The 26,919-nt window shown below is 55.4% G+C and overlaps 2 protein-coding genes across 3 annotated transcripts; one reads left to right on the top strand and one right to left on the bottom strand.

The window, feature by feature from the left end:
* The first annotated feature begins 2,647 nt into the window (after positions 1-2,647).
* Positions 2,648-26,284, top strand: CNKSR1 (connector enhancer of kinase suppressor of Ras 1). 2 transcript variants are annotated; one of them, XM_067543342.1, is made up of 21 exons: positions 2,648-2,761; positions 3,653-3,810; positions 4,105-4,307; positions 5,078-5,162; positions 8,238-8,279; positions 8,457-8,576; positions 8,666-8,725; positions 9,256-9,324; positions 11,381-11,509; positions 11,971-12,056; positions 13,201-13,328; positions 14,247-14,428; positions 15,092-15,122; positions 16,172-16,344; positions 17,119-17,192; positions 17,730-17,801; positions 18,314-18,387; positions 19,767-19,831; positions 20,061-20,178; positions 20,800-20,981; positions 21,080-23,087. In XM_067543342.1, the coding sequence occupies exons 1-21, from the start codon at positions 2,710-2,712 to the stop codon at positions 21,287-21,289; spliced, it is 2,313 nt and encodes a 770-aa protein (XP_067399443.1). In that variant the 5' UTR covers positions 2,648-2,709; the 3' UTR covers positions 21,290-23,087. The 2 variants fall into 2 exon arrangements, with proteins under 2 accessions (XP_067399443.1, XP_067399444.1); XM_067543343.1 differs by lacking the exons at positions 20,800-20,981; positions 21,080-23,087 and adding an exon at positions 26,263-26,284.
* LOC137149744 (claudin-23-like) lies at positions 23,967-25,152 on the bottom strand. Its single transcript, XM_067543344.1, has one exon. The coding sequence runs from the start codon at positions 24,857-24,859 to the stop codon at positions 24,260-24,262; it is 600 nt and encodes a 199-aa protein (XP_067399445.1). The 5' UTR covers positions 24,860-25,152; the 3' UTR covers positions 23,967-24,259.
* Positions 26,285-26,919: the final 635 nt, after the last annotated feature.

Raw genomic sequence — 26,919 nt, 5'->3', positions numbered from 1 at the left:
TTTGCGGACAATACCAAGCTGGGAGGGTTGCAAGTGCTTTGGAGGACAGGATTAGAAATCAAAATGATTTTGACAAATTAGAGAAATGGTCTGAAACAAATAGGATGAAATTCACTAAGGACAAATGCAAGGCACTACACTTGGGACGGAATAATCAATTGCACAAATACAGAATGGGAAGTGACTGTCTAGGAAGGAGTAATGCAGAAGGGAGGATCTGGGGATTATAGTGGATCACAAACTAAATATGAGTCTACAATGTAACACTGTTGCAAAAAAAGCAAACATCATTCCGGGATATATCAGTGAGGAGTGTTGCAAGCAACACACGAGAAGTAATTCTTCCACTCTACTCAGCACTGATAAGGCCTCAGCTGGAGTAGTGTGTCTAGTTCTGGTCTCCACATGTTGGGAAAGATATGCACAAATTGGAGAAAGTCCAGAGGAGAGCAACAAAAATGATTAAAGGTCTAGAAAACACGACCTACATGGAAATATTGAAAGAATTGGGTTTGTTTAGCCTGGAAAAGAGAAGACGGAGAGGGGACATGATAACAGCCTCCATGTATGTAAATGATTGTTATAAAGAGGAGGGTGATCTTTTTTTCTCCTTATCCACTGAGGCCAGGGCAAGAAGCAATGGGCTTAAATTACAGCAAGAGAGATTTAGGTTGGACATTAGGAAAAACTTCAGGATAGTTAAGCACTGGAATAAATGACCTACGGAGGTTGTGGAATCTCTGAAACTGGCGGTTTTTAAGAACAGATTAGATCAGTGATATTCAGACCTCAGTGGTGTAGGAATCAAATTAGCGACCCAAAAGAGTCACAGTTGTGTGAATTCATTGTTTCATTTACTATTTATAGGTATTTTATTCTCACAACAAAATGACTGACCAAGTATTATTATTTTATCAACTACAATTGGGTGATAACATAGTAAAAGCATCCTGATTAGTCAATAACTGAGGCTGGTTAATAATTAAATCACACCGTGTTGTAATATCGTGTGCTGCAAAAAGCCGTCAGAGGAGACACATTAAAAAGCCACTTGTGGCTGGTGGGTCTCGGTCTGAATATCAGTGGGTTAGACGAACACCTGTCAGAGATGGTCTAGCTCAGTGCTTCTCAACCAGGGGTACATGTACCCCTGAGGGGGATATGCAGAGGTCTTCCAGGGGGCACATCAACTCATCTAGATATTTGCCTGGTTTTACAACAGGCTACATGAAAAGCACTAGGGAAGTCAGCACAAACTCAAATTTCACACAATGACTTGTTTGTACTGCTCTATACCCTGAAAAGTCAGTACAATATTTACATTCCAGTTGAATTATTTTGTAATGAGATGGTAAAAATGAGGAAGTAAACTATTTTTCAGTCACTGAGTGTGCTGTGACACTTCTGTATTTTCATGTCCGCTTTTGTAAACAAATAGTTTTTAAGCGAGGTGAAACTTCGAGGTATGCAAAACAAATCAGACTCCTGAAAGAGGTGCAGTCATCTGGAAAGGTTGAGAGCCAGTGGTCTAGAAGATACTTAGTGCTGCCTGGGTGCAGGGGACTGAACGAGGTCACCCATCGAGGTCCCTTCCAATCCAGCGTTTCTAAGATTCTGGGATCTCAAAGTACTTACCACGGTGAATCCATTTTACAGATGGGGAACTGAGGCTAAGTGATTTGCCCAAGGTCATGCCCTGAGACAGTGGCTGGGTATAAAATGCAGGCGTTTCAGATTGCCAGCCTCTGCGTTAACCACTAGGATGCACTCCCAGATCCGCCAGGATGGTGTTTGCTTTAATAGAGTGAGGATGTGATGTGTAGCTGCTGTCACATCAGTGATGTTTAGCCACACTCTCTCTTAGTAATAACACTCTGTACTTTTACAAAACCTTCCACCTACGGATCTCAAAGCACTTTTACAGATTTAAACTCTCATGATCCCCCTGCAGTGAGCTGGTAGGTCAGTCGTCCTTATTCCCATTTTACATGTGGGGGAAACCGAGGCACAGAATGTCAGTGATGAGTATGGGTGCCAGGTGCCCGATCTGAAGAGGCCACGAGTCGGCTACAGCCACTGCTAGGTGGGCTTGCTTCTTTAACTCAGCTGTTGCAGCTCTTGCTTTTTTTGCTCCGGAGTCCTTGTTTCAGTCCCAGGCGTGTCAGCCGAGGTCGCGGGTGTCCCATAAGTGACTTGCCCACGCTCACCTGAGGAATCTGAGGGGGGCACTCGCAGTTCCCGGGGCCCAGTCCTGCCCTCTGCCCACTAGGTCGCACTCTCTGGCGGGCTAGGGTGGAGGTAAACATGGTGGGGGTGGGCCTGTGCCTTTCTCAGAGTTAGGAGGCAGCCTGGGAAGTGGGTGTGTGACCCTGTGAGATCAGAGGCCCTGAGGCAGGACGTGGGGGGAGGTTAAAGCAGCCGAGAGCTTTGGATTCCCAGATCACCTGCTGGGGAGGGCGGCAGGGGACCCCGCCTGAGCCTGGGGGAGCACTCAGAGCAGGGTCCGACTGCAGAGGGGGCGGCCCCTCTTTGCTGAGCGATGGGCGGCTGCACCAACCGAAGAGCCGCCCCGGGCTGGGAGTTACCTGGCGGGGCGGTCCCGGCTCAGGTGTGGCCGGACCGGAGTCCTGCCCCCCCTACTGACGCTGGAAGGACTTTCCGGGCCCGGGAAGAGGAAAGTCCCAGCTCAGCTGGGAAGCAGCGCGGGCCATGGAGCCCATCGGGGCCTGGAGCCCGGCGGGGGTGGCGCAGTGGCTGAGAGGTGGGTGCCGGGGCTGGCCAGGGGGGCGCTGCCCGGGCCCCCGATCGCCGGGGGCTCCGGCACAGGCGGGTTGGATTCCTCGTGCTGACATGGCCCGGCCCGGCCCGGCTCCCTGTCCTGGGGAGGGGCACATTCCTGCGGGGGGGGGGGAGGGATGCATGCAGCCCGGTGCAGGGAGATCTGCACACGGGGGGGAGGGGAATGCAGCCCGACGCAGGGAGATGCCCAGGCTGGTGGGGGCGGAAGGACGTACAGCCCCCCGGGGACCTGCCAGTGAGGAGGAAGGAGACCCGGCACCCTGGGAAGGTGTCGGGGCCGGGAGACAGCGCAGAAGGTGGGGGGGGTGGGGGGTCTGTCTTCCTGGCACGAAGCGCCGGGGGTGATCGATGAAAGGGGACAAACTCACCAGCCAGGTCGGGAAATGCTTTTTTGGTCCCGTGCGTGGCTAGCCGGTGGAACTCATTGCCACAGGACGTGGCTGAGGCCAGACGCCAAGGGGGCTGGGGATGCGTTGTATGGCTAACCAGCGACCCTGGCGTTAGGGGAGTTAATGCTGTTCTCCAAGGGCTGTTAAACCTCCTGTGTCAGGGGGTAAGCTAGTCTCTGACTGGGAGGGGTTCGGAGGGTGCTGATGCTGGTGCTGGTTTCTGTCAGCTGTTGGCCTAGGAGGGCCCTGAGTCTGATCTAGTCTGGCAGCTCCCGTGCTGGGAGGGGTGGTGGTGAAGGCAGGAGGACAGGAAGGCCTGGCAGCGTTGTCAGCACCTGGGGGAATCGAGGCTGTGGCCCACACCCGGCTGGTGTTGCTGAGGCGGCAGTGGCAGATGTGCAGACCCGGGCAATCTGGGAGCAGGTGGCCAGTAACTGTGGGTTTTTTTCCCCCCCCCTTTTGAGGCCTGGACGAGGCGCTGCAGCAGTATCCCTTTGAGACGTGGGCCCTGACGGGGCAGGACTTGCTGCAGCTGTCCCATCGGCACTTGGAGGAGCTGGGCCTCAGGCGCCTTGGCCATCAGGAGCTCGTTCTGGAAGCCGTGGAGCAGCTGTGCGCGCTGGTGAGTGGGAGGCTGGAGCGGGGCCTGCTCCTGATGGCTGAGCGATTCCGGCTGAGATTCCCTCCCAGCGTCTGACCTGCAGCCTGGTTCCCCCGACTGAGAGACCTCCGGGATTCGGGGGGGGGGTGGGTGGGTTGGGGATCCTGCCCCCTCCCCCCTTTGCAGGCAGGGAGAGCCTGGCCATTTTGGGGAGCAGCAGCATGGCGTGGTTGGGCGTCTGTCACCCTCGGCCTTCATCCTGGGCCGGCGCCGCTCTCCTTTGCTGAGCTCGTTCAGCTTGTTCCCCCCCCCAAGAACTATGAGCTGGAGACCACCAGTCTGGGGACGCTGACGGAGAAGCTGCAGGGAGTCGCTTGGACCATCCAGACCCTCATCCGGAGCCACAGGAAGGTGACGGCTTACGATGGAGAGGCCATCGAAATGCCCTCCCCGGACCTCCTGGCCTGCATCGCTGAGCTGATCACCGCAGCCAAGAGGCTCTTCTCCTGGCTCAACAGGTACTTGCTCCCCCAGTCTGCAGGGGCCAGGGAAATGCCTGGGGAGGCTGGAAGGCCGGGGCCACACGAGGAGGATCCCATGTGACAAGGAAGGGGACGCGGAAGGGCCCAAGATACAGGCTTTCTGCGGGGCGCACCCTCTTTCCAGAGGCGGAAGTGGTGCTGCCAGGACTGGGTGCGTGGCAGCCAGCGTCTCCCTGGCCAGAGGAGGATGCTCTGGTAGCACAGAGGGAGGAGGCGCCGTTCAGCCACTGGGGAGGGGTTGGCAGCACTGTGGCCGCAGCATTCTTGGTGATGGTGAAAACTGCAGCATGCCAGCCTGGAGCCCTCTGGGCAGAGACCAGGCACAGCATGGGCAGTGGCAGGACAAGGATCCCCTACCCCTGCCCGCGTGCCTCTGTCCTGGCCTAGAGGGATCTCCTCTTGCGGCCAGAGGGGAGTTCCGTCTCCACAGCCTGCTCACTCCTTTCCTGAGCCTCTCCCCAGCAGAAGTGGCTCTTTGGGAGGTGGATACCTGTGCAGTAGAAACGAGACAGACTCTCAGCTGGTTCCAGGCAGGCCACTGAACCCCCAGCAGCGGCTAGCTCCAGGCGACGAGCTCTGCATTCTATCGCCAGCTGCTTGGACCACGTGGGGCCCCTTCAGAAAGCCCCGTAACACCCTGGAAGATTCCTCCCTTGTGGTTCAAGCCCCAGGACCCATGGGAGAACCATGCCTCCGTTAACTCTTCGTTTGACCTGACTGCTCCATCTCACTCCTACCCCTCGCAGGTATCTCTTCTCTCATCCGAACGATTACTCCGCCAGCCAGGACATCGTCTTGCTCTGCGGAGAATTGGCCGAGATCGTGCAGAAGGTCAGTAACGAGGGTTTAAAAATCCCAGTAAACCAAAGCCAGACTGTGGCAGGGTTGGCGTGCGCGCGCGTGTGTTTGTGTGTGCATGTGTGTTTGCGTGTGTTACGGCTGAGATGTGCAGGGGGAATGTGGATAAGGGCAATGTCTTTTCAGTACTAATGTCGTGCTGGGGTGTCTCCTCATGACCCAGGAAGTGAGAGTTGGAGGGGCAAAAAGGAGAGCTGTCCAGATACCGTGGTGATGGGCCCAGTGCGAGGGAGGACTGGAGATTATAAACTGTCAGGGTGCAGAGCTGCTGGAAGAGATAACAATACCCTGCCTTTCAATAGCACCTTTCCCCTCCAGGTCTCAAAGTGCTTCCCAAACACTAATTAATTAAACCTCCCAACACCCCGTTCAATAAGTCAGGGTCATCCACACGTATAGATGGGGAAACTGAGGCATGGAGCTGAACCGACTCGCACAACGTGTTAGGGCTAAAACGTCTGAATCCTGGCTCCTGTTTTCCTGCTCTAACCGCTCGACTCATGTCTATAAGCAAGTCGCCGCTAGACGAGTACGCATCAGAGCGGTGGTATGGGGGCAAGGGGAAGGAGTGCTGTTAACTACCTCCGTCCTCCCGTTCTCCTCTGTTCACTCGTCTTCTGCAGTGCTCCGGCCTGTTGGATTTCCAGGCGTGGAGTTGGCAAGAGCAGACTAAGGTCTTAGCATGCCTCCCAGCCAGCAGCGCTGTGTGGTCCACATGGCCCAGTGTTATCCCAGGGATGTTCTGATCCTCCAGCAGCTCCTCGGACCCCATCTAGAGTAGAAGGTTACCAGCAAGGAGAACCCAGTGCTGCCAGTTCGAATCCTCAGCCTGCTCCTGGCCTTCCAGGACCTAGTTGACGAGCAAGTCCCTGGGGAAGCTGGGGAGCCCGTCCAGGAAGGGTCTGGGGGTTTCGGTGTTGAAGCCTTCACAGCGTGTTTGCCTGGAAAGAGGACTGGGCGTGGCGCATCCGTGCCAAACGCAGAGACCACGCTTTGCCTGGGGCGTGTGTGGTCTGCTCACCTAAGCCCTCGTGGGTGTCTATCTGGGGAACGGCCTCGCTTTACAGGAAGATTACGGCACTGCTTGAAGGCCGGATGAAGAGGCACGTGGAGGAAAGCTCTGCGCCTTTGAGGCGCTGCCCGGGGGGACGTGAGCAATAGGGGACGGGAGAGCCGTGGGTGTAGTGGGGTCGGACCCTTGGCGTGGCACAGGTCAGTCAGCTGAGACGAGGGGAAGGGACGAGGAGGTAAACAACATCCAAATGGGGGGTGGGGAGCTGTTCTTTATATAACCCAGTGATTCATCCGTTGGGATCGGGTTCCGGGCCAGGCTGGGGGTTGGGAGCTCAGTTGTCGGTGAGGCTCAGCTGGGTGAAAGGAAGGAGAGAGGCTAAGGCGCTGAGCCGGAGATTCGGGGAGGGGGCTGCTCTGCCCAGCCACAGGTACTGGGTGCTAATAACTCTTCCGAAGAGCCTGGCGTGCTCAGGGGGGAGGCAGAGTCCGGGTCACCCGGAGCGTCTGGGGGAGGCTTCTCCGGCTCTGGACATAGGGTCGGGAAGCGTGGAAGGGGAGCTGTGAGGCGGGGGCGGGGGAGATTGTGACATGGCGAGAGAGAGAAAAGGAGACTCAGGGCGACCTTCATGGCCTGCAAATGAGGGGCGGGAGGGGGGCTAGAGGGCAAGGGGCCGGGGCTGGGGTGAGCAGGGGGTGGTGGGTTTAGAGGGGGGAGCAGGAAGAAACTGACCCTACCAGTAACCTAGAAATAGGACCAAGATCCACCAGTGCCAGCCCTGCCACAGAAGGGAGATCAGTCCCGAGGCTGTGCTAACCTGCTCTGGTTCACACCTTCCTCTGCAACGCTAAGCAAAGGGATCCCTGCACTGTGTCCTGGGAGGTGGAAATTACATCCCCCCCCCCCCCCCCGCGTCCCATAACAATGGATTCTTCTCCTTTGGGTGGGGTGGGGGGCAGAGCCTTCCAGATGCTGACTGCCCTCTGCGTCCAACCCAGTCGCGGCCCCACATTCCAGCTGTGTGCGCCGCCTCGGTTGACAAGTTCATTCATTTCCCATCTCCAGGGTGGTTTTTTTCCCCCCTGCTCCCATCTCCCAGCTTCTCCTCTTGTTGGATTCACTCTGATTTTTCTAGTAAAATTCACAGGAAGAGGGTGGAGTCTTGGCCCCGGGGCCTGATCCAAACCCCGTGGAAATGAAAAGGAGTCTCTCAAAGGCCTCTTCTTCTTCTTCAAGAGAGAGAGAGGAACACCTCTGACAGCTCCTCTGATCCTGGGTCCTGTGTTGATTGCTGTGTGGAGACACGGGCGAGCTCAGCGTGACCGCCCCGTGACTCCGCACGCAGATGATGTCGGGGAGGCGTGAGCTACCTGGGACGCTTGTGCTGCATCTGCCCCCATCTGGGGTAAATGGCCGAGATTAAAATGACCTCTCAGCAGAGTGCGTGTCCCTGGGGCTGTGAGCATCATGAGCCGACTACAGGGGCCTGTGCTTCTCTCCGTAGGGGAAGCGGTGGTAGTGCCTCTCTATGGCGCCTGTTGTCCAGGATCCCAAAGTGCTTTCCTAGCCTAGCTGTGATCCCCCAGGCCTTCCCTCCCCCAAACATGCAGCCACTCTCTGGGAGGAGCCAGGCCATGCAGCGACGCTAAAGGGAATGAGTGAAGAATGGCATCTCCATTGGAAACTGCTGGAGGAGTTGAGGCTGGTGGAAATTAACAATCTGCACTGGAAACTGGCCAGGATGCTGGGGTTAATCTTCCCGCTCTTAAAAAAACCCCGTGCTGAGACGTCTTTCATGACTACACAGCCTCAATCTTGCGTCTCACCTGGTGGATGGCGGCACGGCACCCTCTAGCACAGTGCGGGGGCATGGGGAAAGGAGCCACCCGCACCACTTCTGCAGTGCCTGGAGGATCTGCGTGATCCCCAGCCAGGCAGGACCATCATGATCTGCTCCTGGCTTGGAAGCATCTCGGGGAGTTACAGCACAAAACAGTAGGTCAGCCTAACTTTTCGTGTGTCTCTCGTTCTTCTAGGACTGCAGAGTGTCTGAGAGAGAGAGCCAGATTCTGCTGATCGTAAGTACCACTGCACGCACTGTATGTATCGGGGGTTCTGCCGCGTGGGAGTGTGGATTCAGTGCAGAGCAGATACTGGGGTTTGCAGGATTTCCCTGGGGGCCACTGCTGCCTTTCAGTGGAATCCGCCGTGACCGGGCAGGTTTCCTAAAGAACCGTCCCTCCTGCTGTTCTCAGTGCAGGCACATCTTGGGGCTTTGTGAGAACATCTGGAGGTGCAGCCCGGCCGCCCTGCTGCACCAAACCGCCACCTTGGAGAGCGTCGACCTTGTGCCGACGGTGCCAGAGGACAGTCTGGTGAGTCTGCTCCTTGGCCCCAGTCCCCCCCTCTGGCTTGCACCGTGGCTCGTCTGACGTCTCCAAACTATGTCTGTCCTTCTCTGCAGGGCCTGGAGATCAAATCCACCAACTCCTGCCTCCACTTCATCGCGGGAACCGCTGCTGAGGTGAGACGTTTCTGGGGGCCAGGAGAGGGGGGCTTGCTTCTGATTTGGTCTTTCCAGCCTGCAGGCGCACGGAGAGGGGCGGTAGCTCAAAACTGTCTCCCCAGTATAGCTGCCGCCTTCAACCTTCCTACACTGGCCCATAACGAGCAAAGTCCAGCTGCCCCCCCTGGGAATCGAACTCTGTGGGCTCAAGGCCCTAAACCCCCTTTCTGAAGCAGCCCGCCCTTGACTGAGTCCTTCCAACTCAGCTGACTTGCGTCCGAGTGTCACGCTCATCTTGGCCACGGCTGCTGTGGGTACCCTGGTCCAGTCGTCTCCTCTCCACGCTCCCGTGATGTAACTGGAATCACTCACAAGACCAGGACTGCAAGTTAATGGTTAAACCCCCTTTCCTGAGCCCCTCTGACTTACATCAGCCAGCGAGCTTCTTAACGCGGATTAGGCTGCCGTGCAAGTGGCTTTAGAGCCTTTCTCTGCCTCCCAACCAGCACGTTCCTGACACAGTCGCTTTCCCTCACCTCTCCCTCTAGCCTCTCGCTGACCACGGCAGCCAGGTCCTGCCAGGGGATGAGATAGTTCAAGTCAACGACCAAGTGGTGGTAAGTACGGCCCCCTCCTCGCTTCGCTAGCCTGCTGGTCTCTTGAGACAGCCAAAACCCAAATGGGGAGGGGGGCTCTGGTGATGCAGCCCTGCAGGGGAGCCGTGATCATGTCTGCTGTGTGTGGTCTGCCCTGGCAGATCCTTCACTGTCTCAAAGCCGTGAAGAACTTCGTGCTCAGTAGAGGGGGCGGCATAGCCTCTAGTTAGCGCGGGGGCTCTGGGTTCTAGTCCTGACTCACGGTGTCGCCTTTGGCGAGTCCCTTTCGTTCTCTCTCTTGGGCTCACCGGGTGCTGGGCGCTTTCAAAACAGAAGGTCAAAGGGGATCAGCTTAAAACTCATTTTAACTCTGGGACTCCCCCTTTATAAAGGGCTTTGAGGTCCTTGGCTGAAAATGCAATGTATCACTTGGTTACTAAAGGACTGGCTGGCTCCCACTTAATTGTTCTGGACCCTCTTGGCTGCAGGAATCTGTAGCACCCAGATGTCACTGGGACCCTAGAACAGCTAGTGTCCCTTATTAGAAAGGCTGGTGCTAGCTCTTTTTCTTTTCTCTGTCCCCTCTTTGCTCTCCGACTCCCACGCTGCGTGGAGGAGAAGCAAACTCCACCAAAGCCTGGTTTCCGTGCCCCGCTCCATGCTACACACAAGCGCATGCCTCTGAAACAACAGGTCGCATTGCTGGAGGGAGGCCTGGGTGTTCCTGCCCTGACCCTCGGTCTATGCACATGATCAACAGACTGCAACCAGAGGAGAGGGAGGAGCAAAGGAGGGTTTCGGGCTCTTTCATGGAAGAGGCGAACACCCAGCGCTCGGCTGAGCTCGCCACACACTTACAAACATCCATTGATTTAACCTCGTAAATCCTTCCTGCCCCACCCGAGTGGGGTCAGGATCCTTTATCCCTGTTTTACAGTGAAGCGTCTGGTTAGGTGGTGGGTAGGCGACTGTTTGCTTGAGCTGGTCAGCGAATGGGTCTTTTCCTGTGGGAAGAAATGTTGGCTTTTCAGCAAAATACCAAAACCTGAAATAACTGGTACCTCATGGGAGTTGTAGTTTTGGGTGCCCCATGCTCCCCCTCTCCTGTGTAACTGTGCTCCCTAGTTAGACCATATCTCCCATGATGCACCAGTCTCACCTCTTGGTGAGAGCAGCTGGTGCCTGATGCGCATCCCTGGCTGTGATGCAGCATGGGATATGTAGTCTGGCTGGAAAGCATAGCTTATAGAGGAGAATGGGGACCTGAAGCAGCTGGACTACCACTCCCAGGAGGCACCAGAACAGTCTATCCACATTGAAATATTTCAGTAGTTGAACAGAATCTGAACACGTGATGGGCATTCAGTCTTGCAGCAACAACAATCAAATCAATTTCTGCAGAAATCAGATACTCAGTGTGAAAAAACTGTTCCACTGAAAAACTGTTTGAAAAGTCTCTGTGGAACCAGCCCTCCTGCTGACCCTCGGCCAGGGAGGATGGCTGCAGGCTATTAGCTGAGTGACTCTGGCTGGCCGGTTGTACTGCAGAAATGGATCGTGAAATGAGAAGGGTGTGTCTGACTAGCTCAGGAAACTGCTTTGATGGCCACGTGTCTGACTGGTTTGTAGTATTGTTTGGAATCCCCGATGGTTGGTTGGGTGCAGTGTAATGAAGGGGTGTGGTGCGATTTCAGCTGGGCTATCTGCTTGTCTTGTGAAGTGGGTGGTTGCTGAATCCTGTGGTTCTGCTGACTATAGATTTCCTTGTGCATCATGGAGCTGTAAGCAAAGCAGGAGCCTGAACCCTGACCACTGATTGTACCCGTGCCTAGGGAGAGAAGCAATTCCTGTCTGAAATCTGTGTCTAGTGGAGCTTGCAGTCCAGAGCAATAGTTACCAGACACATGGTCAAACTGCTGGACTAACCATCTGTGTGCAAAGGGACCGAGATGGTTTCACTTGCAGAGCCCACGTAACGGAGTAGAATGAGCTGGCGAATTGCCTGTTTCAAACAACCCGTTCAGTGTGATTCAGCCTGTGCTGGGGATGAGCACTGACCTGCGAATCCCATGCATAGGTGGGCTGGACTCGAGTGAATCTGGTGAAGAAAATACTCGAAAAGCCAAGCCATGTGACACTGGTGCTAAAGAAGATTCCACTAACCTCTGCAAGGTCCCCGTGCTCCCCCAGGTCCCTGTGGCATCAGGTAAGCGGGACCTGGGACACCACGCCCACAGCATGAGAACTGAGCTGTCATTTGCTGTGCTGAATCGGCAGTGACTGGCTAGGAACCCAGTCGCCCTGGGCTTAATCCATGCATTCAGAGATGGTGCATAAGGCTCTCTTTGCCTGGTCCCCAGGGCTAGCTGTAGGGGTGTTGGTGTCTTCTGGCATGGGCACCAGCTCCCGTCCCCACCCAGTGTGCCCCCAAATCCTCGCTGTGCTGACCGGAGGCTCCTCTCTGGAGCTTAGCAGTTCTGCAGCTGCCATTTCAATCCAGCCCCTCTCTCGTGTCAACGCTTTCCTGACATGCCTGGAGTCTCATCGGACTCAATACTGAGGGCATCATCCCAGCAGCCTAGAAGGGAGGTAGTAAGGTGACCCTGCCCTGCTGTGTGTCTAGCGAGCTCTAGTGCACAGGATGGAAAGTCACTGACTCTTTTGCAGACACCTGGAAGCTTCTCGGAGGCTGCAGAATCTGCTGGCTTGAAAAACAATCACTCTCCAGTAAGCGTGGTCTCCCTGCTCTCCAGGTAACAGCCCTTTTATTCGTGCTGGGTTTGGTTTGGTTTTTTTCTTTTCTCCTAGGCATTTTGAGTGGCCCTGGCATGCAGCTGTATGGGTAGGAGTGACCAGTCAGTGTCTGTTCGTCATAGGAAGGGACAGCAGAGGTCACCTAGTCCAGCCCCCGGTGCTGAGGCAGAATTAAGTCAACCTAGACTATTCTTGACGTGTTTGTCTAACCTGGTATTAAAAACCTCCCGTGCTGGGGATTCCACAACCTCCCTAGGTCGCCTGTTCCAGTGGGGAACTAGCCTTTTAATGTGGTTGTAAATTAATTATAAAAGCAAAACCCTTTGTTTCTTTAAGGATGGGGGGGAGGGGAGTAGAAATGGCTAAAAACAGCCCTCTTCTCTACTCCTCACCCCGCCCTTCCCCAGAGGCAATGGTTCATGTTTCCAGGGAGGAAATGTGGCCTAGCTCTTGGATCAGACACTGGGAGTTGGGATTCTGGGTTCCATTCCCAGTTCTGTCATAAATGTGCTGTATGACCCGGGGCAAGTCACATCACCTCCACGCCTCATTTATCCTCCTTTTCCAGACCGGGAATTTCCCTTCCTCTCAGTGCTGCTGTGGCCTTGGTAGGCAGTGCTTCCCAATGGATAGAGCCCTGGAGTGCAACTCAGGAGACTTGAATTTTAGTTCTGGCTTGGCTACTGGCCTGCTGGGTGACCTTGGGGAAACTGAGGCACAGAGCTTTAAACTGAGTTGTCCATCTGTAAAATGGGGATAATTTATGAAGTGCTTTGAGATCTCTGGCTGAAAAGCACCATATAAGATCTAGGTGGTATTACTACTATTATTTATTTTATCTGGAGCCTTACACTTGTCTTGCCTCACTGACGTTTCCAGTAAATAATATTTTGTGTGGGAGAGGAAAACATTGCAGAATCAGCTCCTAGATAGCACGTGTGGTGCCAAAGGTAAAAACGGCCCATGTGACCAGCACTGACAGGCATTTCTTGGCTGAACTGCACTCTGACGAAATGCCCCCACCCACGCACCGTGTCCGTGCTGTTGGAGCTTGCTGGATGGCGTGATCCTGGTTAATAGCAAACATGCCACAAGGGGTAGTTTAGCCGTCGGTGCTAGTTAAAGGTTTCTCCTCCCCTGAAGCGTGACTGCGGTGTTGGAATCGGGGCTGGACTCTGCGTTGGATCTCACCACTGAAGAAGAGGAGGAGTTTGACTCGAGCCACCCCAGAGAGGAGACCAGAGACCTCCGACAAGGACTCCCCACTGAGGGTAAGAGAGAGCAGATGCTCTCTGCATCCTATGGAAAGCAGCAAGTGCTCTGCTGAAATGCTTTCCACCTGCTGTGAGCTCTGCTTGTTGCTGGCTAGTGGGACTGGATTGTGGGCAGATACTTGGCTGACAATACTGTGCCCTGTGCAGGGCAACACTGGGATACCTGTTGCAGACAGTTTCATTTACCTCTGGGTTTGTACAGCCCCGTGCACATTTGAGGCCTGATCTGATCTTCTTGGGGCTGCTGTAATATAAGTCAGTCTGTCAAGGAACCAAGCTGACTGGTGTCATGGCAGCATTCTCTAGATCTGCCTTCTGCTTAGATCAGAGGCCTGGATATCTGGCGTCTTCCTGGCTTGGCTGCCGACTCACTGTGTCTTTAGGCAAGTCACTTAACAAACCTTTGCCTCGGTTTCCCCCTGTGTAAAATGGTGATGATAGTGCCTTCCTTGCCGGGCTCTTCTGAAACTTGAATTGACTATGGTTCCCAAAGTACTTGGAGCTCTCCTGCGAGATTATCCACTGTGCGGTGTGTGCGAAGGCTCTCCATGTCGGGCACATGCAGAGTATATGGTGACGTTGGTTCTGGAGCGCCAGTTTCCCCTCAGAGCTGGTTTGTTGTGCATGGACGTGGGGTGGGGACGTGTTGAGGCTACAGTAATCTGGAAAGGTGTGGCATGGACAATACTCTCCTTCAAGCCTTAAAGTTCAGGCCCCCTGCAGACCTCTAGGTTTGAGCACTTGGCATGGTGCTCGTGTTCCAGAAACAAGGCTTTAGTGGGGCCAGAGTTTAACACCAGCTGAGGATCCGGCCCTACATTTTTAACCAGCTCTCTGACCTCAGTGCAAGTGAAATACAAATCGCTCCGTGACTCAGAGCGCCTGGAGTCACCCTGCCGGGTTTGATCTTTGCAGGCGCGTCAGCGGCCCCGACGTTGGAGAGCCAAGCTCTTGGGGCAGGATTTGAAGGGTGCAGCTCCCCAGTTGCTGTCCCTCTAGCCAGACCCAGCACCTTGGAACTCGGATCTAAGGAATCCCCAGAGAACGGAACTGGGAGCAGGAGTCGGGGACAAGAATCTCCCGCGCTTCCAAACAAGGTGAGAGGAGAGAGACTGAGCCTAGGCCGGTCTCTTCCTGTATATCCATACGGTGACCAGCCCACTGGGCCTGAGGTGGCTGAGGCCTCTAGGCGCTAATGCAGCGCACGGGACTAATATAAACATGGAAGGCCCCCTCGGCTCCTATTGCCCCTGCCCTGCAAGACCAAGAAGGAACTGCATTAGAAATTAAAAGGCAACAGATGTAAAACTGAGATGAGAGGGAAAAAGTCTAATGTGGGGTGTGGTTAACCTGTGGAACTGGCTGCTGCAGGATGTCTGTGGCAAAAAACTTACTGGGACTGTCATCTTAAAAATGAGTAGACATTTAACGATGGAATTTTCAAATGCGCTCAGCGCTGGCCTAACTCTGCTCCCAACAAAGTCATTGGGATTATATCCCACCCTGCAGGTAACGTCCCCTGGTGGGCAGGCAGCTGCATGCTGAACTAGCCCTGGAGTGCTCCAAACGAGAGCTGTGATTGCCCAGCCACTTCCTGCTTATAACAACCAGCCAGCGAGTGTCTTGTCTTCTCTCCACTGAGAGGCCAGTGCCATGGATAACGGTGTCGCCTTCCTTTTATTAGCGGCCTCCCAAAAGCTTTGAGTTGCTGCTTGTATCTTTCTAATCGTGTGTATCTGTCTCCTCTTCGTCCCTTTCAGAGCAGCACCAAGAGTGGCTCCAGGCAGAAAGGTGAGTGGCCTCCTTCTGTCCCCCTTTGGGTTCAATAATCATGGGCTCCCTGTTAGCCAGGGGATCGGAGAGTTTGGTTTTTTTCCCTACACGTTCTCAGGGTGCATGTTAACTTGGCTACACAGCCGGGAGGGAAGAGGGATCCCCTGGGATGTGGTGACCCAGTGTTCCTCTTTGCAGCTTGGTCCCTCCATGCAGAATGCACTCAGGCTGCCCAGACCCAGCACCAAGGGCCGGATGTGGGGCTTAGGGCTGCGTGTGGGGCTCAGAAACAGTGACGTCGGCAGAAGCTGTGCATGCGTGCTGGGGAGCAGAGCACGGCCCAGGCAACCCTGGCTCTGACGCTGCTTCTCTTTGCTGCGTGCGTTTCTGTTCTGAGCTTGTGGCTGGAAGAACCTCTCGGAACTGTGGTGGAGACGGAGCTTTGCAGCTCAGCGACCCGGTCCTGGATTCTCTTTCTCTTCCCCTCCCCACCCTTCCTCCCTCCTCTGCTCTTCACTGAGCTTGTGCCGTGAAAGTCAGGGGCTCCCAGCACTGGGCCAAGCCAGGCTCAGTGCAAGCAGGCCGTGCCGTTCTAGTCCTCCTTCCCCATCAGTGCTGCTCCTTCTCCGTCTTCTTGCTGCCGGGTGCCAGCCATGCCAGTCTGTGGTGGTTTTGGGGTCCGGCCAGAGTCCCTCCAGGAACTAGGCTGAGAACTACCAATCTTATTTCCTTTGTGACCAGAGACAGACTGTGATGAACGGCTTGTGCATTAACGCAGTGGGGGGCACCTAGGCCCCAGCCTAACCATGATCCTGCAGCAAAATAGTGAGACTTTCCCATATGCCTACGGGGATCTTTCCATGTAACGGCTTGTCTCATGGCAGTGAAAAGACACAAAGGAGTGGGAGTTCCCCTCGGGGACAGGGGAGCCTTTCCGGGGAGCAGCTGTCAGTGCTGACGGGGCATTGCTGGAGCAGGATTCAGTTAGATGCTGGTGGTTCCTCTTTCGGGGAGAGCTTCCCTCGCCGTGCATCACTCCCCCTTCCCCTGCTCTTCCCTTCTTGCAGGAGTGGCTACCAGGCTGAGCCGCCGGCGGGTCTCCTGTCGGGAGCTGGGCAAGGTGGACTGTGATGGCTGGCTCCTGAAGAAGAAGGACCATGTGGGATTCATGTCCCAGAAATGGAAACGGTTCTGGTTTGTGCTGAAGGGCCACGTTCTCTACTGGTACAGCCAGCCCAGTGTGAGTGCCTCCCACGAGCGAAGGCCGGGGATCAGGGGAAAGGGGCGGGTAGGGGGGGAAGCACGGGTGCTGTGGATTTGGGGCAGGGAATGGCGGGGGGACGGTGGCTGCTGGACTGTAGAGATCCTGGGACAAATCTCCAGGGAACGTGTGGCGTGATCCATTGGACTCCCACAGGCCTGTGTCAGTCCAGCTGCTGATGGAGACAGGAGTCTTTGCTGGGATAACGGGGGAGGTCAGCATAGGAGGTTCCGATTTCGGGGTGGAGATTTGTGTGACTCTCGCGCTACGTTAGCAGCCGTCCTCGCTGCACCTGCTCTCCTGGCCCAGCTGGTGCATGTCCCCAAATGAGAGCCCTGGGATAAGTCAGTGGGCCAAGTTCGGAGGTGATGTGTAAGAGGCGTAGGTGGGTGTCACAGCCCCAAGGAGAGGCGGGAAGAAGGTGGACTCTGCACCAGCTTTGTGTGTTTTCTGCCCACTCCCCACCCCTCAGACTCTACCCGCCCCATTTCTAATGAGACCCCTGATCTCTGTAAAGCGCGTTCCCATCTACGTACGGGGAGGCTAACGAAGAGCTGCGGGGGTTGGTGGAATACCCAAGGACACACTGACGTTCCCTGAGTAAGCCACTCGTTGTTGGTTTACCTGCTTGGTACAGTTGCTCTCCTGGCCACAGAGTCCCGCGTGATGCCCCAAAGTCAAATGAATCTTGCTTCTAAACGGCAGCAAAGCTCTGTGTGTGACATGCGCCTTGTTTCACCCCCTCCCTCCCAGGACGAAAAGGCCGTAGGCCTGATCAACGTCTCGACCTACAACCTGGAAAGCAGCCGGGAGCAGAAGAAGAAATAGTGAGTGCGTGAGAGGCCGGCGAGGGCGAATTTAACCTGCGAGATGATGAATCTGACTCACCCATGAGCTGCTGGGGACGGCGTAGGAGTGTTCTCCATATGTCGGAGCGCTTGGTGCCCAGCGGAGTAGCCGTGTGCAAGGGGGCAGAAGTTCTGTGTGGGGAGATGCTCCCGGCTGCTCCAGTCCCAGCCTCTCCAGCAGGAGGCGCTGCAGGGCGTGGTGCAGGAGAGCCATCGGACAGCTGGAACCTGGAAAATCAAGGCCATCTCCTGTTGCTGATGGGTTTGGGTTTGATGAATGTCGGGGCTGGGGGGGGGGGGGGGGGGTTTCAATTTAAAAATCACAAACAAAAGGCTCCATTTCAAACTCAACGGTGAACGTGTGTTTCAGCAGAGCCCAGCTAGCACCCGGGGGAGGCTGGAAATGGGGCTAAGAATGGGACACTCCCTTGACTCTTAACTACGGGGTGGTTACAGCTGCCCACTGATAGGGGAGGAATTGTGGAAAATGCAGCCACATCTGTCTTCTTCTTTCAGTGTCTTCCAGCTCTCCCATGAGAAGTACAAGCCCTTCATCTTCGCAGCAGAGACTCTGGCTGACCTGAGCATGTAAGTGGCCGGGCTGGGCACAGCTTTGACATTGCTAAGGACATACCCTGTGGTGATCCATGATTGGCCACAAAACTCTCTCCTTGTTTGCTCAAGTACCTGGGTGCAATTAAGGTCCAGCTTCCTAGGTTGGAGCTGAACATGGTCTGAGGTTGACCTAGCATGAATCTACAGTTCCACGCCTGTGGTCACGGGAGGCTGTCCCCAAAAGCCAGTGCTGATTCGGTGAAGGCAGTGGTTCTTGGACTGTGATCCTCTCCCTGACAAGCCACAGAATAAAATGTTGCGAGGTCCGTGCTGTGCAGGGTTTGGGCTGCTGGGAAGGAAGGGGGCTGGAGAAGGGGGCTGGATCTCTGATTCCAAACGGCTGCGGATGGGAAAGGCTGGAGATGCATTGGTTTGAGACGGTTTTCCCCATGCGTGAGGTGGTTCGTGTGTTAGAAGGGGAAAATGCCTGGAAACCTGTGAGGTTCTCTCTTTGGTGACTGCGTGTGATCTGGCTGTCTCCCCAGGTGGGTGAGTGCTTTGATTGCTGCAAAAACCAAATACAAGCTGGCCCAGGAGTCTCTCCCACACAGAGAAGAAGGTAGGAACCAGGCACCTCGCTGAACAGGACGGGAACCCCGTGGGCGACCCAGCTATCCCCCACCATGTCCTTACAGGCTGCCTGATTGAGCCCCTTCCAGCATCCTGTCTCCCGTGGACTCCAGTCCCACAGCTACGGGAACTGGGGAGGGATAGATAAGTAGGGGGCTTCATTCCAAAGGGAGTAGTGGGGGCCAGTGCTGCAGGTGGTCTGGAAAGGGCGGGGCTCTCATAATTGGGGAGCAGCTGCTTCGGGAAAATGATGCTTAAAGTGCACCCCTCAGGGACACTGCTGTGTCTTCAATTGGCTGGGTCTGTGACTCCCCTGGCCCCCCGCCCCGTTTCCCACCCACATGCATATAGATGCACACAGACATTTTAAGTACTGGGGGGGGACCAAAGCTCTTGGATCTTGGAGACCCAGCAGCCTTCATGAGAGGAAGAGGAAAGTTTTTGTCTCTGGTTGGGCGGTGGGGGGGGGGGGGGGGGGAGAGTGTCAGAAGTCTGGGCCCTGTGGCATAGAGCGTCTTTTCCCCAGAGGCCCGGCCCCCCCCCCCCCCCCCCCACACACACATACCCTGTCCTTGGCCTGGCTAGGCCCTAATGCACCATGCGGTGCTTGACCGAGATCTGAAATGAGGGGCACGCACAAACGGTTGACATGGGAGACCCGAAATGCGGCGGGATCCATCCCGCTGGCATTGGGACGCTTGTAACCTCGGTGCAGTGATTTCTGATGCGTGTGGCCTTGGACAAAAGCGAGGGGACCCCGACTTTGTGTGCAGCATAGGGACTTTGAGACTAAACGAGGGACACCCCTGAAAAAGGAGATCCATTTCAGAGGTGGGTGGTGGTTTTGGGGTAGCGGGGACAAGGGGAAAAGATTCTACTCTGCTCTGACTGCTGGCACTCCCCTTAAGACCAAGACCCCAAAGACGTGAGCGAGCCGGGAGCTAGAACTGACCCTGGCTCGCCAGTTTTTCCTTTCCAAGCCTGGGGCAGCTTCCTGGACTGTAAGTCGGGGAGGGGGTGGAGATGAGAATCTACTGCTGATCCATGAATCCTCCAGTCCACAAGCAGCTGCAGGGCTGAACGGTTCCGAAGGGCTGCAGCTGGCGGGACGGTGGGTGACGAGAAGCAGTTAGGTCTAATGGTTAGAGTACCAGACTGGGAAGCTAGAGGCCCTGCCCCGCCTCCCCCACTCTGTGGGGATCCTCCCCAGCTGGCAGCCTGGGCCTCTTGTTCTCTCTGAAGCGCTGTGAGATCCTTGGATAGAAGGAGCTGGAGAAGGGCAACTTGCTGTGGGCTACACAAGAGCAAAGGGCTGGGGCTGGGCTGGGGTTTCCCACTGATGATCCCCCCCGGTGCTTCTCCTGCCAGATTGCTACAGTGAGACGGAAGCGGAGGATCCTGACGACGACTCTCCCAGGCATGGCTCTGATCCGGTGAGTATCACCTCGGGGGAGGGTGGATCCGGCTGGGGACGGCCCGGGCCCTATGAGATGGGATCAGCTCCTGGGCTGCCCTTTGCGGACGTTGGCAGGCGGTGCTGCGTCACGGCTGTTGAACAGAGCTCAGCAAAGGGTGAGAGGATTGCGGCTCTTCCTAGCTGCCTCGGGCCGGGATTCCTTGCTGTGCGGGGTGGGTCTGTGACCTGTCATGTCCCTTCCGCAGCTGCCAAAGAGAAGGGAGCTGCTCGCTGCTTTGGAGAGAGCCCAGCCCAGTGCTGCAATGGGGAGCCCTGACTCTACGGGCCCCCTGGGGAGCCACGTCGGGCCCCGATCCCCCATAGGTAAGCGCTTCTGCCGCGGCTCTGCTGCCCTGAGATCAGCCATGGATTTAGGGCTGCGGTGCCTTGCCTGGGCTCAGTGTGGCTCTGTCCCCCTCTGGTGACTGATCCAGGTATAGCAGCTAATGAATCCCCAGCAGACTCAGCTCAGCAACTTGGTTCTTTCGCTCAGGGGGCTCCTGCCGCTCAGGGGAGCCGTGGCACGCAAGCAGGTGCTTCCTGGGGCCAGTGCATGTTGGGTGGGGAGAGGGGCCGTGTCGGGGCTTCTCTTTTGTTCTGAAGAATATCCTAGGACCCGTGCCCCCTCCCCCCTGGGGATCTGGTCTGGTCTGTCCCAGTACCGCTGGTATAAGATTGTCCGAAGGGCCGTGGCACCAACATGCCACTCCGTGAGCTAGCTGCTGTTTCTGGGGCCTGTCGTTTTTTTCAGCGCCCTCTGTGGAAGTTGTCATGACCCTCTTGGCCACAGAGAGCCAGCCTCTTGCACTGGCTGTAGTGCTGGTGCCTTATCTGCTAGGAGCTATCCTGGCAGCGGGCATCACCTACTCTCCACGAGCCCATCACCCCCGTGCAGAGGCCGTTCCAGCCCCACTCTGACTCCATCTGCTGTGGCGCCTTACACAGGCTCCCCTGGCGAAGAGCTGGAGTCCCTGATTCAGTGTCTGAAGCAAGGCAGGGTGTCTCTCATCGGCAAGCGCCAGCTCCTGACCCACGAGCAGTACCGCAACTCCTTCATCAAGCGCAACAAGAACCCCCAGATCAATGAGCGAGTTCACCTGCTCCGGACCCTGCAAAGCACGCTCAAAGTAGGTGAAACATTAAAGCCCCTTCCCCCCCTCTGGCCTTGGATCACCCTCCTATGCACAAGCACTGAGCAGCGGGACACGTTCTTTTCCTTTTGCAGGCGAAGGTTGCCGAGCTCCAGATACTCGATCAGCTCCTGAATGACTCGGAACTGACCGCGGAGAAATTCAGACGCTGGAAAGAAGAGCACCAGGAGTTATACCAGGAAATCCACCAGTGGTGGGTGCATAGGCTGGGCCAGGCTGAAGGTCTAGATGCAGAACTCGGGGCTGAATCCAGCCCACAGGAAGCTGCTGCTGCAACGCCGTAACACATGGAAACAGGGCAGATCCTGGGGAATGAGATTCCCTTCATAAACCTCAGTGCAGGGAACAACACATCCCTCACTCGCTCCAGAGAGAGATTACTGTTGGCTCTGTCCCAGGAAGAAACTCCGTGCTCCGACAGCAAAGAGGAACGGGGACTCGCTCACATCATGCAGTGTGTCAATTTAACTGGAACGCGGGATGCATTTTAAAGGCACAGTTTAAGGTTCTCCTCTGAGAACAGGATTTTATGTAGAGAACCACTTTTACAAAGCCTTGTAATTCTGCGGACAGTGGGAGGAATTCTCAGAATGGATCCTTGGTTGGGTCTAAATAGAATTGCTTGTTTTTAAAAACGGCTGTTTCTGTTTCCCAGTGATGCATCATTAATATGCATCCACATACTTCACTGGGAAACTAAACCCTGTGATGCCAGAACGGTCCCTCTGGATATAATTCTGAGACTGGGACATTCAACAGATTGATTCCTCGGCATCTCTCTTCACTGAACATACATTGAGCCCAGTCGGAACCCAAAACCTGTTTGGTGGAAGTTCTTCTGGATAAAAGGATCAGAGAAGTGCTGCATGGCCCCCTCTGGCTCTGCCTGGGAGTTAAGTATTCATCTGCTAAAGAAAAAGGCTGGGTTTCATACATATACACAGAATTCTTTGTAACAGTATTTGCTAGTGGACAGGGAGTCAGATTCTTAAGTGCCATTCTCTGCTCTGCCACTGACACCAAGTATGCCCTTGGGCGATTGCCTTAGCTTCCTTATCTGTAGAAGGGGATAAGACTGATCTGCCTCACAAAGCTGCTTTGTAGTTTAATTAATTCCTGCCTCCAGAGTGCTTTGAAATCCTCTGCTGCAAGGCACCGGTACACAAGCAGGCTGCCAGTCTGTTTTAGCCAGAATAAAGATCTGATCTAGCTCCCCGTGAAGGCGATGGATGTCTTGCTGGAGTGAGCTCTGCCTCGTTCTGGTTAAATATCCAGGGCCTGTCTACACTGCGTTGGTGAACAAGCCTCCCAACCCCCCACCCCAGCCAGGGCTGTCAGGGCTCACGCAACAGCTGTGGAGATGGTGCTTTAACATGAGCTGGGTGCTTGTGCCCACCTCTCCTGCCCCCCAGCTGTCAGAGCCAAAGCTCCAGCCCCAGCTGTCGTGTCTACAGGGCTGTTCTTAGAGCACTAGTATGGTCCGGGGAGGTGTGCCGGGCGGCTGGCTTCCAGGTGCAGTGTAGATGGGCTGACACCAGCTTGCCCAGCTGCAGCCCTGCCAGTCATTTTAAGTAAAAGGTCCAGCTGTCTCACAGCATTTTAACATTTTAACTTTCCTTTCTTGGCTTATGCAAGTGCCTGATCCCAAGTCCCCTTCCTTTGCGGATGCATCAGTGCCGTGCCTGTGCTGTGTAACCTCGGCTCTCCGAGCTGCCAAGGTGTGCTCAAATGAAATGCACCCGCTCCGTCCCCCTACCCCTGAACCAGACGCTTCCTCTGTTTAATGGCAATCACCAGGGCCTTTCCTTGGCTGCTGAGGGCGTGAGCTCTTGAAGGTTCAGAGCTCCCCTGCGGCCCACTGTCTGCAGCAGGGGCCAGGACTAGGATCCTAGTCAAAACTATGGGGCAGTCTTCCATGGCTCTGTGTCCTTTGGTGCATGACCTGGCCTGTGGCTACATGCTGACCTGCCGTTACCCCCCCACACTCCAGCCGCTTTGTCCTGCAGGCAGCCAGCTATCAACGAACACAACTGGCTCCCCCCATCCCAGTAATTCAGGACCTCCAATCTCCGCAGGGTGGCTTGTTCGGGGTGGGATGGGGAAGATCCTTCCATCCCTTACACGCTTTCAGAAAAGGAAAGCAGCCCTTGTTATGTTTTTCTAGGGTCAACGCTGTTTTATTTTTCTACGCCCTCTCCCCTGCCGTGTTTGTACACAGGAGAGGATGAGGTTTGATGAATGATCAAACCCCTTCTCTGTTCCAGCCTCCATCTCTCTCCAGCTGGACGCTTGTAGCTAGTAGCCGGCACAGACAGGGGTGGTTTGAACCAGGCAAGGTTGCCTTTCGTAGAGCGTGAATAAAACTGTTGATGACAGATCCAGCTTTGCCTCATTTTCTTGGATTTGAGGTTTCAGAAGAGCAGCCCGTCTCTAAAACGCAGGGAGCAGCTGCCGCCAAAGAGACAGGCCCCCTCCGCGACCCTCCTCCCCTCCTCATGCCCTGGCTGAGTCTTGCCTGACCCCTCTGCAATAATCTTTCTCCATCCCTCTTCCCTTGCTTTCCTCTCTACCCCTTCTCTGCCCAAGCTGCTGGGGCTGGCGTCTCCTGCCCTGAGGGCTAGTCAGCCCCTCCCCTGAGGCAATAAGATGACCTCAAAGAGCGGGACTGTGAGAACTGCCCTAGCCTGGAGAGCAGAGCCCAGCTTGGGTATAGTCCAGGGACAGCAGCTGAGCCTTACTGGCCTTTGCCTGTGGGGCAGAGGGGTTTGCATGTCCCCTTCCCACCATCCCACCCCCTCAAATCTGTGCTGGAAGAGTCCCATCTCCACTGCCAGCTGTGCTTCTCCCTTCCAGATGTGCCTCAGCTCGATCACCGGTGGGTCAGCCCCCACTTCCACTTCACCCCAGCTCCTCCCAGGACTGCCCTCACCATGCAGCCCTCGCCCCTTCCAGTTGTGCCATAGCTGGAAGGGGACGTGCCCCTTCTGCTGCACCCTTCCTCAGCCCTTTCCCGTTGGGGGGGCACCTTTCAAGCTCCAGCAGCGAGACAAACCCATGGGCTGGTAAAACCCCCAGAGCTGGCAGGGCCCTGAGCCACCTCCCAGGGAGATGAGCATCGACCCATCTTTAAAACTGGCTCAATTCAGGTTGCTGATTTTCCTTAAACAGCCCCAGTGCCCACGCTTCCCTCCCTGGCCTGCCCGTGTGTCCCCGTTACCAGTTTCCTCTCCCTGCGCTGGCCTGTTAGCCCCTCCTCAATAATCCACCTCGTAAGGAACGGCCGCAGTCCCTCGGCTGCTGTCCTCCTTCCTTCGGAAATTGATGGCCAGGCAGATCCCAGCCAAAATCTCTGCTACTCCGCCGCTCCAGCCAAGGTAGAGACAGGTCCCGAGCTGGAACTTGTCCTCCGCAGGCGTCTGGGGGCTGGCCATGTTCTCTAGGACTCTGTACGCCATGTAGGAGGTGGCGCACAGATACATGGCTCCAGCGAGAACCAGCAGGAGTCCAGCAGTGCCTGTAAGACGGGGGCTGGGATGGTCTGTCCACCAGCGCACCCCTGCATGGGCTAGAGAGTAGCTCAGGACCCCCGTAAGCACTGAGACGACCGTGAGCGCTCTCAGCATCTGCATGGGCCAGGCGATGGCAGTCTCCTGGGAGATGGCTTGGCACACCCTGCCCGGCACGCTGACCACCTCCACGCAGCTTTCCCACAGCCCATCACTGAAGGAAACGTCCCGCGGGAAGCCGGGCCGCCCAGGGAATTCTCTCCACTGCGGGGTCACCGTGGCTGCCAGCATCAAGACCCATCCCATGGGAGCAACCACCAGTCCCAGCACCATGGAGCCAGTCGCCATGGTCCGAGGAGAAAGGGCCCAGGTCTCTCAGCCTCTTCAAGGGAGCTCCGTCGGGCTGGGATGAAGGGTCGGGTGGAGACACTGTGCAACAGAGAAGGCTGATCTCTGGAATGCAGACAGCCTGGAGCGGAAGGGAGAAAGGAACCGCCCGTCTCTCTTGCTCGTCTCCAGGGTGCTCTCGGGCTGGGCCGGAGGCTGCTGGAGTCCAGGTGAAGCTGCTGGTTACAGTTTTATTGTCCGCCTCACCTTGACTTTGTAAATCCTCCATCCCAAACACGTTTCCTTCCCAACATTTCAAGCCTGTTGATTAAATATGAAGTAACCCCCCACCCGGCTTCCATCCTCACCCCCGCTTACACATTAACCCTGCCCCTCGTTCTATTCTGGGCCTAGCGCATGGCCAGACATAATGAAAGGCTCTAACCATTAATATGCAACAGGTAGGGCCCCAGTGAGCAATGCTCCATTGACCCTCCCACCAGAGCTAAGTGCACAGAGAGGCCCGTCAGTTCGAACATTTCTGTTGCTTGGCTCACATCAGCCCCAGTGTGACGCCTCTGCCTGCACCAGGGATGAACTTGGCCCACTGGCTTCATGAAGGGCAAAGAGGTCGGCGGACTGGGTTGAGGGAGGGGTGGGAGAGAGAAATATGGAGGGGTGCTGAACACCGGCACTGGCGTTTTGCAAGAGGGTGGAGCCTGGGACGGGGAGAAGGGGTGTGTGGAAAAGGGGCTGGGAGACTGACTGCAGTGAGGTATGGGTCAGGAGCTGTGATTCCAGATCAAGCTGGTTCAATCTACAAATCAAGAGATTATTTTTCTAGCAGCTGGTGCTTCACCCTCTAACCCAGGATCTAAAACCCCACCTGCGAAACAAGCTAGCTAGCGGGACGTGGTGTGCAGCGTAGAATCCAGCTTCCATTTGCAATGGCTGGGTTGGCTCTGCACAGCTAGGTTGAGCAGAAACTTGATTTTATCCCTCAGGTTAGTAAGTATGATCCATAGACACCCAGGGCACAGATCAACCAAACAAATAAGTGTTTTTGTATACACTTTTCTGCACCCAACAGCACTTTCTCAGAAGAAGGCATTTAAACAACCTGGCAAAGGAATGACCTTGCAAGCAGAGTATTTGTAATGCACATGGTGGACCGAATCTATCAATGGTGCAAGCCCATGGATGTCAAAGGAGTCACAGCAGGGATGAATTGGCTCACAGAGTTCTCACATGGTACAGAAGAGGCAGGACTCCATTGTAGTGAATGCAAGAGTGACTCTGTACACAGGATGGAGACCTTGTGGTTCTTCCTGGCTCTGTCACTCCCAACCTGACTAATGTTACATCATGGAAACCTGTTTCCTGAGTTTCTAGTCTGAACCACTTTCTCTTTCTGCGCTTGATAGGGGAACATTTGTGATCTTTCCTCATGATGCTTCACCCAACGGAAGTCAGTCTTAGATCCTTTATGCCTCTCTGGTCTGAGATCTGCATCCCACCATCCAGTGCATGCCCGATGAAGGTGAGGCTGCCCAGCTGCCAACTGGAGACCGTTTTGAAAGCTACTAACCCTAAAACTAGCTTTACAGTGAAACTCAGGCTGCTGGACACAGTGAGGGAATCCTTCAGAGAAACATCAGTGTGAATGTTTCCTGTGAGGATCAGCCCATATTAGCCTTTTTTGCAAGTGCATCCTGTTGTTGACTCAAATTCAATTTATCCACTACAACCCCCAGCTCCCTTTCAGCAGGCCTACCTCCTAGCCAGTTACTCCCCATTCGGTAGCTGGGCTTTTGATTTTTTCCTTCCTCAGTGACATACTTTGCTCTTGTCTTTCTCGAATTTCATCTCATTGAATGCAGACCCATCCTCCGGTGCGTCAGCGTCCCTTTGACTTCTCACCCTGCCCTCCAAAGCGCTTGCAACCCCTCCAAGGGCGGTGCCATCTGCAAACTAAGCTGGGAGGGGTTGCAAGCACTTTGGAGGGCAGGGTGAGAATTCAAAGGGAGGTTGACGCACGGGAGGATTGGTCTGAATTCAGGGCCATGGAAGACTCCCGTTAA

Source organism: Emydura macquarii, unplaced genomic scaffold (genome assembly GCF_026122565.2).
Source record: "Emydura macquarii macquarii isolate MOO-44397 ecotype Brisbane River unplaced genomic scaffold, CSIRO-AGI_Emac_v2 contig_820, whole genome shotgun sequence".
Classification (NCBI taxonomy): domain Eukaryota; kingdom Metazoa; phylum Chordata; order Testudines; family Chelidae; genus Emydura; species Emydura macquarii.
This window is presented reverse-complemented; position numbering and strand designations above follow the sequence as displayed.